Here is a 13,934-nt window from a genome sequence, read left to right on the forward strand (position 1 = left end):
CCTCACACTTTCACTTGCCAAAGCCATACTTTAGGGCAGCGATTATTCTGAATTGATTTTGCCCAGCCCTGGGTTCTGGGTTTTAACTTAACTTCTTTATTAACTTTGTAAGTTCTTCCTGTGTAACTGTAGGTTTTCTGCCATTTCCTCTCACATTACATTACACATCAATAGGATAATAGGCTCCCCATGAGACAAGCATTGTGTGTATCTGGGAAAGGGAATTCGGCTGTAACCCCTATTGTGAATAATCATACATTTTGGACAGCGCTCTCAGATTTACTTTGGTATTTGAAACTATTACATTATCATTATAGTAAATAATAGACACGATACTTAGGTTTCATTTTAATTTGTGAATCATTTACTGAAAGAAGAAAAACATAACATTACAAAGCTCAGAAATGTTGAAGGTCTTCGAGTCAGAAACAAAATATTATCGCTTATGTTCACATTTAAACCCCATTTTACATGAAAATAGATTTCATCTACATACAAGTACATTTTTGTTACTTATATATATGTATATACGTTTGTATGTAAATGTATTTGTGTAAAATGGCATTTAAATATGAATATACATTAAAGCATTCCTAGGAATGTTAAATCAAGTTACAAAATTGAAAAAAGCACAGTTCCACATATACATGTATCTTTGTAAAGTTTTCCAAGATAACAATAGTGATGACCTATCCTGAAGATAAACCATCAATATTAAATCAATGTGGAGCTGTTCCTTGTTGCCCCATTGATTAAACTCCATTGTTTAACTACTATAACTAAGCATAGGTTCTCAATATTACGATCTTGGAATATCTTTTTAAATTCTTCGTAAACGTAAAAAAAACCTTTATGACATTTGAAAATTGTCCTAATGGTTATAAAATTAAACTTTTCATAGTGTAATGTCGGATTCTGCGTAGTATTATCCTACAATCTCATATTTTATACAACTTATCCCCTTCTTTTGCCAAAGTACACTTAATATGTTATCCAGAAGTAGCGAACAGATAGTGGAGTTTACAACATGATCAAGAATACAATTTAAGTGTCTTTTATTATAAAGATAGATAGTACACACGAAAACTATAGAAACAAAGTAATGGTCATTTTACTGAACACAAGCCAAGTGTTTGAGATGAAATCTGTCTTGTAAAATCAATTTACACAATAAACACTAAATTTCTAGTATGTTATACTAATTGTGCAATCACATAAAAGGGAATGTCCAAAGACAGCAGTGTCCCACAGAAACCAGTCCAACCATTAATCCATTACCAACTCAAAGTTTGTGACTAAATTTCAATGGCAACATTGCTAGTATTATTTTTTGTTCTATCATTAGTATTGACTGGAACAGTCTTCATTCATAGGTGGACATGTGTAATTTTGATTAGGTTTTTTTGCAGAGCCTTGTGTCATGGGCTGACCACTCTGCTGCAGACAGGGGGCATCATATCGGTATCCTTACTTGCCAGTTAGACAGCAGCACCAACACTGTAATTGATTACACTACAGTTCTGCTGATCAAAGATCGATATGATCCAAGTAATCCCGTCCCTTCAGTGTAGTTAGTCTGTGATGCAGTACTCTGCACGTTCCATGAAGACCCTAAAACCATTGTTAGCATTTGCCCCCCTGTAAGCCGCCAACTACTGCAAACTGTAATGGCTTTGTATGACAATGTTAACAATTATACATCCCTATCCCTCTAACTATGGCTATATATAAGTTGTGATTACCTGCATTTTTTAATTTCAATGACCAAAGATGTGTTCATACCATTTGTAAAGGGCAGACATATATGATCAATTACACCATTATTCATTTCTGCTGTACCCTATATTAGAATACATGTCTTATTTTGCATTTACTAAATGCCTAATAGAGTGTTCAAATGTGAATTGTTTTGCTCAAATTTTAGAATAAGTAATGTGAAAACATATATGCATTCCTTACAATGTGTACATTTAGCCATTATATGTACATAAATAGAGACAAAGTCAAAGAGCTTTATACATTATCCAAGCTTTATGAATTAGTTGCAAGGCTGAAAAATCATATTCAATGTTTAGCCCTTGGGCAACAGTATCTTTTCTATAATATGGGAGATGGTGGGCAAAATATTTAGCAAGATTAAGTAAAGGAATTAAAAGGGGTTTCCAGGGTCATGATACTGGAGACCTATCCATTTCAAGACACATCTGTCAACTACAGCACAGCTTAAAGTCAAGTGAATAGGAGTGGAGCTGCACTTCTCTATAGCCGCTCAACAGAGAACAAAGCTTAATTTTCTGTTGTTATTCTACCTCTTATTAATATTCCTGGAAAACCCCTTTAAGGAAATAACAAATATTTTCTATAAGTGCTTCATACTTTATAAATGTTCCTTAATCTTTATATTTGTAGGGTAATCTGTGGGTAACACATGCTGACTTCCTTAAAAGTTGTATAATTGAATCACATTATTAGGATGTTTGGTCATAGGGAACCAATAATATAAGGTGAGCGCAATTTTTTTATTTTTTAGAATGGAATTATTTGCTTTGATGCAAGATCATTTTAACATGTTTTTAACAACCCCAAAGCTAAATAAATCAAATAACCAATGGCATACTATGTATCTTTCTTGATGTCCAAACAATACTTCAGTGTACCATATTAAAGTTCAGTATCAGAAACATTTTGTTTCTTAGTTGAGTGCCCATTAGTTGCACTGGGGGTGACTGTTTGACCTGTTCCATTCTCCCGGGTTGCATTATTCGGTTTGTCCTGAGCATGGGCAGATACAGACACCAGAGTGTTTCCTTGGCTATCCGTTTCGGTACAGTATGGGTCTTCACCCTATACAGGCATACAAACACCAAGCAGTGTTAGTGTGGAAGACATCACAGCCAATCAGATTTAAAGCTGTTTCATGCATTAAAAACAGAAAACATGATGGAAAAAGTAAGTATAAGGCCTACAGTACACATGACTGGACATGCACTAAGCTTAACACCAAGCAGAATACAATGGAAAGGGCACATACATGTGGCAAAATAAAAAAGCACTGTCTATACTTTTATAGTAGCTTCAATGTCTTGATAACATTTGTTTTTTAATAACCAAAGACTACCTAATATGTTGTTAACAAGGACTTTACACAGTGCTACAATGTGTGTTCATATTATTTGGATTTAATTATGACACATTAATTCATAATTTACCATAATTTTGATAAAAAGAATTTTCTCTTGGTGAGACATGTTATCATTTTTCTAATTGTCATTTCCCTTGACCTAGTTTTTAAGTGCCACCTGCTGCCATAAAAACATAGATTTCAGAGTATGGATTTCAATTTAAATCATGTTTTCAAAATATTTTGTCTGGTGAACAATGGATAATGAAATGACTTTTCAACAAACTTTGCATAAATCAGTACAGTAGTCCGAATAAATATAAGAGAAAAATTCATCTTTCCAACATTCACTTCCATCATAAAATGAAATCTCTTTGCATCTGGTCTCCAAATGCAGACTACTGCTAACAGAGGAATCATATTGCATTAATTCCCTTTAATAGCCTATTTGATCCTGTTGATGCAGGAGAATAAGCAGTTTTCTTCTACTGTCTCTATAAAATGAATGGTAGACTTCATAGCGGTCACACCTCAGGCCCCCGCTCAGGGATGTTAAAGGGAACCTGTCATCAGAAATTGCTTTTAGATCATGTTTATTTCATGGCCCAGAAAATCAACTTTGAAGTGAAATGCAAGTTAGATGTTCAAAGTCAGGGAGACGGAGAGTTAAACACTGAAGTCAAGCTCTCCCTGCCTCTGAACACCTCTTTCCATGTGATTGACATCATCCACTGATCTTCAGTAGACATGATCAATGATGTTCCTGGATACAGGGCCATCAATTACAGTAATGGCGTCATTCTTAGACAGGGATAGTTTGGCTTAAGTGTTAAACTCTCCGCCTCCTTGACTTCATATAGCCAATTTATATCTCACTTCAAAGTTGATTTTCTGGATGATACCACCACACCAGGCCATGAAAGTATCATCATGTAGAAGCTGCTCAGCTGCTTGACAACAGACTGGTAGTGGTTTATTAGGCCAATTTCTGATGACTGGCTAAAGGTAATTAACGTGATGGCGTATAGCTGGCATATGCTATTATTTTATTAACATTTGAAGTCCAACCCAACCTAAGAATGGATACATTTAATGTTTTTTTTATTACAGCTATTTCTTATCATTTTGATATTTACAGAGGGTCCTACCTCACCATAAAGTTATGGCATCACTAAGAACACTCGCAATACAATGTCAATTTTGAATTTTATCTTTAAAGTACATCTACCACCATGACTGTAAACCAATCACACTTACATGTGTGTAACCAAGCCACTTACACATGGTGTGTCCCCCCTATGGCAGGATCTGCTCTTCATTTAGCTTCTTATGCCCTTGTTGTTACAAAAAAAGGCTTTAACAATTATGCAAATGAACTCCAAGGGCACACATCGGCATGTAAGTGTGCTTGGTTTATAATCCTTGATCTTTGCTTTAACATGAATTAGAAAATCTCATTGTTATGTGTAAGGACTAATAGATAGCACATTCAATCTTTTCTTTTCAAGTAGTACTAAGTAGTAATTAGCCGTAATACAGTGCTTCTGTTCATGAATGGCAAAAGATAATGGTAGTCTATTTCTTTAGGAAATGTAGTTCTGGGACTCCAACCCTTATAAAAATTGGGGGTTTGTTTTTTATGGTAGAGGAAGAAGTTAGGTTTATTTTTATTGCTATTCTCATCAAACTGGGCTTAGCCGACATTTTTCAAACAGGATTCTGTATTTTAGGTGAAAATATAGAGAATTGAAAATGCCATCTTTGATGTTAACTGCCACTTTGCCAGCTGTATAAACTAACCAGTCTCTGTCTTCCAGGACTCCAACTCTCTCTATTCGAAAGAAAGTATCCTGCCAAAATAAAAGCAGCCAACAAGACTCCGCAAGTGACTAAGGCAATCATAGTCTTCTGGGATTTTGTCTGATGATCAGAAATTTGTGCCCATTGCATCTCATAAGTTACCTGCAAAGAAGAAATGATATAACATGGTTAGATACCTGGCTGTAGAAATGATGACACTCAAGGTATACTATAATAGATGGGCAAGCCCAATGATTTTGTTGAAACGTTTGTTGACTGATCATGTTGTAGAAAATATGGATCAAGAATGGTGCATATCGGTAGTCAAGGTTAGTGTACATATGTATTAGGGTTTAAGTAAGAAATGTGTTGGGTTCAGAGCTATTAAAGAGACTCTACCAGCTCCATTTTGCCCCACAGGTAAACCAGTATTGTATAGGGCATGTTTCAAAACTTTTCCAGATATCTGTTATTTTAGAGAAAATACATTAATTGCTTTTCTGAATATCAGTTTCATGAGGCACCAGGAAGGGGACCGTGTCTGCTGATGCTCCTGTTTTACTTCACTGGTGCACTAAGAAGCTCATTTTGCATAACGATGAAAACAGAATTTTCTCTTCAATGACAAAACAAGATATGTCTGGAAAATTATGAAGTGCCGTACACATAGGGGCACATTTACTATGAACAGTGCAAACAGTTTGTCTGTGTAGTGTGCAGAGGCCGAAAGATTCTGGATTTCGGGCGCCCTCTGCACTTCTCTGACAGAGTGCACCACTTTTTTTATGCACCTTTACCATGGGCGTGCAACACAATTCTGTCAGACTTTGCATGATAAATCTGGCGCACGGTCCGACTGAGCACCAGAACCAGTGCACATATTTGTTTTGCATGAAGAATAGTACAGCCACAACACAAAAGGGTAGTGTGCAACACATATGTTGTGGAGACACTTCTTAAAGAGGACCCATCACTGCTGCGATGTATACTAGAAACGCCGGACTGCTCTCAAAGTGGTTGGACGTATTTATGAGGTGCCGGGATTAGGGGCGGTGACTGCCACATGACGCTATGGAGTGGGCGGGCTTTGGGAGCGGTCCCGTTTTTCTAGTGTACATTGCGGCAGTGTCTGCTAGCATTATTGGAGGTTTTCTACAATGTGCCTTTTGCACTACTACTTGAATGTTAGCAATCCTAACAATGTCTGACCCTTTAATCGGTCCTTGGAATAGATAGTTTTGTGCACAACCTGTAACACTTATTACAGGTATCACAATCCTTGCATTTAGAATTCTGAGAAAAACTATTAGAAAACAACAACAGAAGCAAAAATATTCCATACAGTAAACATCTCTATATCACAGAAGTACAATTGTGAATGGGTTACTGCATGAACACACCATTCGTATCATGTTAAGAATGCTTTAAGGCACTGAGAATCTGTCTGTTTGAACCACTGCTCTGCATTGTTATGACTGCAATGGACTCAAAATCTCTGAAAAATATGGGCTATCTCCGGATTCTTATTGTAAGATAATGAAAATAAATTTAGAGATTACATCTTTAGAATCTGTACTTCAATTACTTAATCAAGTAATGCTCTAGTATAAGGGAACCTGTAATCAGGAAGGTTCGACAGGTTCCAAAAGCCTTTGGCATGTTGATTTAAAAATGCCTTTGTCATGCACCTGAATAATTTCACTGCTTTCTATTGTTTCTTTAATATTACCTTAACAATAAGTGTTAAGAAGTGTGTAGTGAGTCCCTTAGGTATGCAATTAAAACAGCACAAGTCTTCTCAATCCCTCTTCCCCTCCTGTCCACTCATTGTCCTCTCTCTCCCCCAACCACTTCGCTGCTCCCTCCCCCCTCTTATGTCAGCTCACCGCTAGCAATACTCGTTTGGACAGACACCCCTGGAACTCACAACCCACTGCTGGCAGGGAGCCAGGTAATGTTAAAGAATAAATTAGAAAGCAGTGGAATTATTCAGTTGCTCTACAAAGGCATTTATGAAATCAACATGCCAGAGGCTATTGGAACCTGTCATCATGTAAAATTAACCTTTCTGATGACAGGTTCCCTTTAAGGGGAGGGTTTTCCTAGTGATGTTTACTGTAACTGAGCCCTATTTGATCCAACATGTTTCACAAACTAATAACAGTGCTTTGTCTACTCTATAGTAGAAGCAAAGCTTCAGTTAATGGAGTTAATTATCTTTTTAGGAATATGCAAATCAATCTACAAGAGCACCTTCAAGTGCTGAAGGTTACCCTTTTGATTGATATTTTCAACCTCTGTCTGCAAATCAGGATACCCCCTGGTCCTTAAACTTCCTATCCTGGTTAGATATATTGTTCAGCTGGAGGTATGTAAATGCCTGCACTGAAGTTCTTCTCAATGGAACTAATCATCCCAGTTATTTAGAAATTCTAACACCAAAACCCTAACATTTAACAGAAATGTCAGTAGTATGTCATGAATTCTGTGAGAAAAAAACACAATGAATACAGTATGTTATATAGTATAACAAAAATCCACCCAAATGAATAAGTTATAAAAACATGTTCTTTGCTTGCAGCCAGTGCAAATTGTTAACAGATTTCATGAGCTAACTGTTACCAATGTCTTTATTACTGTGAATCCTATGCAGCATTGTTCTGTTTGTCTAGGTTGTTGGATTAATGTGCTCTTTGCACTGAAGCCAAATACATTGGGTGGACCCATCAAATTTAAAGGTTATTAAACAGTCATACTGTGTCTAATAAAATGAACTGTGTGTACAGATGGGATCTGTAGAAGTACTCCACTGACAGATTTGCTATGCTGTACTGCCCTTACTTTTATAACCTCTGTCTTATTTTGTAGATTAGTTAGACTATCATCACATCTGTGTTAGAGGTTCTAATACCTTCTATCTCCAATCTGGTCAAAAATAATCAACTAAATAGTGCAACAAGTTAAATATGAAATGCCTGGGATGTACATGAATATATCTAAGCACCTTTTCTATTGCTGCTTAGTATGTCACTGACTCTAGATATGATCAAGACAGTACTTATGATCATACAAGCAGCAGCTAATTATTTTATCTAAGGAATGGATGGACCATCTTACAAATCACCTTCTGTGTTTGCACATTTATCCTTTTCCTTTCCTTTATCCTTTTTTAATTAGTGTCACTATTAGTCACCAATAGGAAAGGCCTTTTAGGTTACATTAATTGTTTTAGAATTGCTCTTAAAGCTCTTTTCTCCCATGCTGCCATGACAAAAGTAAAAGTTGATTAACTTAAATTAACCTCTAAGCTTTGTGATGTGCACTGATGCTACAGTATTCTTAAAGTTAGCAAAATGGGATTTCCATTTCCCATTTCCTCCACCGGACGAGTCACGCAGCCCAGTGGAATACAAGGGGGGTGCCGGCAGCCGCCCACTGCTTCCCAGTAAAAAATAAATAAATCATCCAGCGGAGTACACAGAGCTGGGTAAGCGCCAAAGGTGAGTACCTTGTTTATTATGCTAGGGAAGTGTGCTGGCTACCTATATACTGGAGGGGGACGTGGTAGCTGCAGTGTGCAGGATATCAATTTACTGGGGGGGAGGGGACTGCAGTGTGCTGCCTACCTATATACTGGGGGAAGCGAGGCTGCACCTATCTACTGGGGGGGGGCTGCAGTGTGCTAATTAACTATATACTAGGGGGTGGGGAGGTGCAGTGTGCTGCCCACCAATATACTGTGGGTGTGGAGGGGGACTGCAGTGTGCTGACTACCTATATACTGTGGTTGAGCAGTGAACGTAATACTGGTGCTGTATTTATGTACTAAGCTTCTGTTGTTCTGGTGAAGTATATATGAAAATAGCTATAATAATAATTCATGACAGGCGCAATATTATCATTTTAATTAAAGGAAGGGCACTGTATATGTTAGAATTTATTTGGGGGGGGGGTAATGTATAAGCTAACATAGGGATAACACATGGGATAGTGCGCATACACTATAATCCATACATGAATGCATGTCTCTTATATTTTTAATTTGTGTAGGGCTGTTTATGCTAAAAGTGGTGCATTGTACAGAAGGGGGACATTTTTTGAGATTCACCATGTACAACCAATTACCTAGAAACTGCCCTGATTCCAGGAATCTATTAAAAACTCCTACGGGGGTGAGGCAGGTGTGAGCAAAAAAAAATGTGAACTTGTTCTGCACCAACTCATGGTTCCAACACTGTGGTCTTCTTAAGGTTTTTGGCACTGGCATAAAAATAGTAAAACACACAAAGATAAAACAATTGTATAGGGTTACGTTCAGCTCACAAGATTGGCCGGCTCTCCCACGTCACTGTTGATTTGCAGGTCGGATCCGTATGTGACTAAAGTGTAACCACAGTATTAATAATCAGAAGATTACAATCCAGCACTTGATGTTATGTACTTCGATCCCTTTTATTTGCTTCAGTAAGATAACCACACAAATTGAGGCTTGGTATATACACAAAAAATGCAAGAACGATCACCTACGCGTTTCGAGCATTACCTTATGCTCTTAGTCATGGCTGCAGCCTATGTAGCCTACAATGGCCTCCCCCTCTCGAGTGTTACCTCACACTCTCAGTCATGGCTACAGACACAACTTAGAGTGTGAGGTAACACTCGGAATGCATAGGCGATTGTTCTTGCATTTTTTGCGTGTGTACCAAGCCTCAATGTGTGTGGTTATTTTACTGAAGCAAATAAAATGGTTTGAAGTATTTAAAATCAAGCATTGGATCGTTTCTTCTGATTATTTCTACCTGGGCACTGCCAGTTGGGCTAGGGGCCATGGGACCTGCTGCAGCAAATCAGTGACTTGTGACAAGTAATATCTTTGATGGTAATGCTAGCTGGAATTGGGATACAAAGCAAGATAAGCAAGCTTTATTTATTTTGCTGGTATAATTAATGATGGCCTATTTGCAGGATAGACCTTCAGTAGCAGATCATGGGGACTGACACACTGCCTTGCACCAAACAACTGTTAGGCTCAGCAGTGTTTTCTGTCTCCCTGTAGCGGCTGAACTCTGCCACTGTAGCCATTGTTCCCATTGAAAGTAAAAGATTTTGCACGGTTGAGGCTAGTGGTGTCTATGTGGGTGAATTTTGTATGTTTTTTAGTTACTTATAGATAAAAAATAAGGTATGGAATTGATGTTTACTTTTCCAGCAAATGTTTTTGACATTTTCCTTGGATACCAAACACCTGTAGCGTGACAGAGTGAGATTACCTTTGTCATCCAAAAACATAGTAATCTATGTATAAACATAGCCCTTGGTGAGTGTTTGTATTCACAAAGGAGGAGGAAGTTATTCTTAGGATAAGATCCTAATTTAAATGTGAGACCCTTACTGAAAAAAATTCCCAATAATAAGACACTTTTGACTATAGAGGGGAAGAGAGTTTTTATTTCCCCTGACCTGTTAACCTGTTACCTTTGTACTAAAATCAAAATAATTTTTAAGTGTTATAGGCATTATATTAACTTTTATCACACCTATTAGGTAGCATGAAAGCATGGTGGTTATGTGTATATTGGAATCAGCCCTAGACAAGAAAATAACATGTTCTATGTTTATAATTTAGCCAATAATGAGCCTGTGACAGTGTCACATATAATCAATTTCTAAGCAAGAAAGTTACAGCACAACTGCATTTAATATCTTAAATAAATGTATCTTATTACAGAAAAAAAAGACTTATCACCTATTCTCTTTTTTTTTTTTTTAGTAAAACCAGTCTTCTCTGTGGCATTGATGAACACATATTTTCAGCTCACTAAGGTGCTCATAAAGGAGGGGACCACTTGAATACCAGATTGATGGTTTTCTGCTTGCAGATCAGAGCTACTCTACTGTACTTGATAATAATAAATGCTAGTAGGAATGCTGCTGCTTCTTGTAGGTTTTTTGTACCCTCATGTGGTGATAAAGATAGAAAAACATCAAAATAGGCATGGTGAATTTAAGGGAAATCTGTTGGCATTTTTGCCCGCAGGATTACAGGCTGGTACAATTTTTACTCAGGGCAGAAGAGAAGAGGCTGTGGTGGAGCTCACTGCAGACCAGAGCACAGTGTGTAAATACTCACATGTCTACAATCTGTGGTCAGATTTTCATAATGACATTTTTTATTTGCCATTTTTAATTAAAGGAAATCTACCATCAAAATTAAGCATGATAAACTAGGGGTATCTACTGATAGATCCAGACACAGTGGCTCTAATCATCTTCTTATATTTGTTATCCATGGCCTCCTTCCTTCTAAATTAAACTTTTAAAATTATACTAATGAGCCTAAAGGACTCTGGTGGCTGTCTCCAAAATCCTCTCAGTGCTGTAGCTTTATAGGCTGTAACAATGAGCAGAGCAGGTCTCCCCCCCTGCACCTCCCTCTGCCACTACATTACATAGGCAGAGGCAGGAGGAGGCAGGTGCTAAAGCCTGTGCATCTGCAGCACTGAGGTGCTCCCAGAGACCTTCAGGTTCATTGGCATACTTAAACGTTTATTTTACAAGAAAGGAGGCCATTGATAATAAATATAAGAATATTACCACAGTCACTGTCTGGATCTATGAGTAGGTGCCCCTGGTTTATCATGCTTGATTTTGATGGTAGATTTCCTTTAACTTTAGATACATTCTCTCTTTACTGTAACATAGTTTTGATATAACTATGCTTATGTCAAACGTTGTACAGAAACATACCAAGTCACTTTAGGGTCTCCCATAACAAATATTGGGATGGGGAGGCCACTAACAAATAACATTTTATGCCAGAATTGTGGTGCATATTGCTTAGTGTATATCTTGCACAGTATTTATTTTTCCCCATTATGCTCATAATACTTATAGTTCATTCTTATAAACTTACCAGGGCATCACTTAGAGCTGTTTCATTATGAAGCCTTTGTTCTGCATCTGAAAAAAATTTAGTTAGAAATGATAAATGGTTTACATACTTGCTGTTAAATTACTTTTTGCAGAATACAGGCAGTCCCCGGGTTACGTATAAGATAGGGTCCGGAGTTTTGTTCTGAAGTTGAATTTGTATGTAAGTCGAAACTGTATATTTTATAATTGTCGATCCAGACAAAAAAAATTTTGGCCCCAGTGACAATTGGAGTTTAAACGTTTTTTGCTGTAATGGGACCAAGGATTATCAATAAAACTTCATTACAGACACTTCACAGCTGATTATTGCAGTCTGAGACTATTGTAAAGCATCCAGAGAGCTTCACCAGAGGTCACAGGGTCTGTCTGTAACTATGGGTTGTCTGTAAGTCGGGTGTCCTTAAGTAGGGGACCGCCTGTACAGTTTTTGATATCATCTGTTCAAATGTAAATTTTATCCTCTTTTAAACTATAAAAGTATAACTATAAAACTATAAAAGTGGTTCTGTTCTATATATATGGCTAGCTAGAGATAGTAATAATATGTTTCCACGATTGGACAATTATTTTGTTTCTTTTTATCATTATAAATACTATATACGGTACTCCATAAGAAATCTTTCAATAGGATCTTAACCAAGGGTTAATAAGTATTTATCTTTTTATGACTTATTGGGGAAGATCTACTATGCCTCATCTTCCAGTTTTGTGGCATACAAAGCATATGTCAAGCCCTGTCTCCCGCTGGTTTTAAGCTTTTCCTCTTGTTTAAACAACCTGGTCCTCTGTATTTAGTAACAGAAAGTTGGAGGAGACTATAGCTGAACCCTAATCCAGGTAAGACCTGGTCTAAACAGGTCTGACCTTGTGGAGACTGCATCTGGATCTACTGGGGGACGGTGCCTCTTAGTATATCTGGCGCAATGTGCACCGAGCGCTGGTAGGGGGGGAATATTAAGACTGCCATTCAAAACGCCAGTCTTAATAGTTTCCCCTCAGCACATTTTTAAATTGATATGTGTGGAAAGTGTAAAGAAATTGATAAGACGACCTGTAGCTTATTATGAATTGTTGTAATTTTTAATCAAAGAAAGGAGTAGCCAACACTGAAGTATGGGCTCAGCCAAGCCCCCTCCCTCTATTTTTCATCAGCCAAAACAGGCTTATATAAGGCAAATGTATATACACAGTATACATTTTTTCAATTGCATGTTATTAAAAAAGGTTTCTACAATTTCTTATAAATGTTGCCATGTTGTCCCTTCGAAACTGGATAACTGTCCTTGGATTCGACCAACCTGGTACCATGGCAAGATGTGTACTATTGTTGCCTGCTCAACCAACAGCATTCAGCATTCATTAACACTGCAAGACATTCATTTATTGCTGGCAATTTCATACACAAAAGCAATTTGTTTCTTTGTGCAAATACTCCAGCAGCTGTTGTCCTATCCAATGACAACAATCTAATTTCTAAGGGACAACAAGGCAAAATGTTTATAGGAAATTACCTTCACACAGGTACAATTAATGAACGAATGAAAAGGGAGGTGGTCAATGTATATATTTAAATAAACTATTGCAAATCATTAAGCATGCAGGTACAAAGGGCGTAGCTGCCCTATGCATTTCGGCTCTTGTGAGACTTATGGCCATAATTTAAAATACCTTCCCAGCAGTCATGTGTTGAGGACTGACTCCTCCCACAGGACAGCAGGTCAGGTGTACACATTAAAACTTTCAACTGTGACTTCTGTTTTTGATGTGCTTAGAGGATATACTTTTAACCATAGTTATTCCCATTTTTGTATATGTTACAGCACTGAGACATACCACCTATGTGATTTTTATAATTTGAATTACCTTTGTTTTGACGTGTTTAGGGAAAGCCAAGAGGTTGCATAGCCATAGTAACTTTCATGCATGCCTGTATATGTCATAAAAAGGAGAAATGATAATACTGCTGGGTCATGTTGTGTGCCACACAAAATATACTGCTTACGTCCTCGCTGCAGCTAAAATCACCTTTGATTTGATATGCTCAAGCAAAGCTAAGAGGATGTGTAGCTATAGCTAATAT

At 37.4% G+C, this 13,934-nt stretch overlaps 1 protein-coding gene across 1 annotated transcript in view; it reads right to left on the minus strand.

The window, feature by feature from the left end:
- Positions 1–341: 341 nt before the first annotated feature.
- CD34 (CD34 molecule) overlaps positions 342–13,934 on the minus strand; it is a 50,449-nt gene continuing 36,856 nt past the window's right edge. Inside the window, exons 6-8 of the mRNA XM_072137478.1 lie at positions 11,835–11,881; positions 4,922–5,083; positions 342–2,844 (exon numbers count right to left, since the gene is read on the minus strand). Of these exons, the coding sequence (XP_071993579.1) occupies positions 2,662–2,844; positions 4,922–5,083; positions 11,835–11,881 (392 nt within the window). The 3' untranslated portion in view covers positions 342–2,661. The remainder of the gene's footprint in view (positions 2,845–4,921; positions 5,084–11,834; positions 11,882–13,934) is intronic.

The sequence above is a fragment of the Engystomops pustulosus genome, chromosome 2 (assembly GCF_040894005.1).
Source record: "Engystomops pustulosus chromosome 2, aEngPut4.maternal, whole genome shotgun sequence".
In the NCBI taxonomy this organism is placed as follows: domain Eukaryota; kingdom Metazoa; phylum Chordata; class Amphibia; order Anura; family Leptodactylidae; genus Engystomops; species Engystomops pustulosus.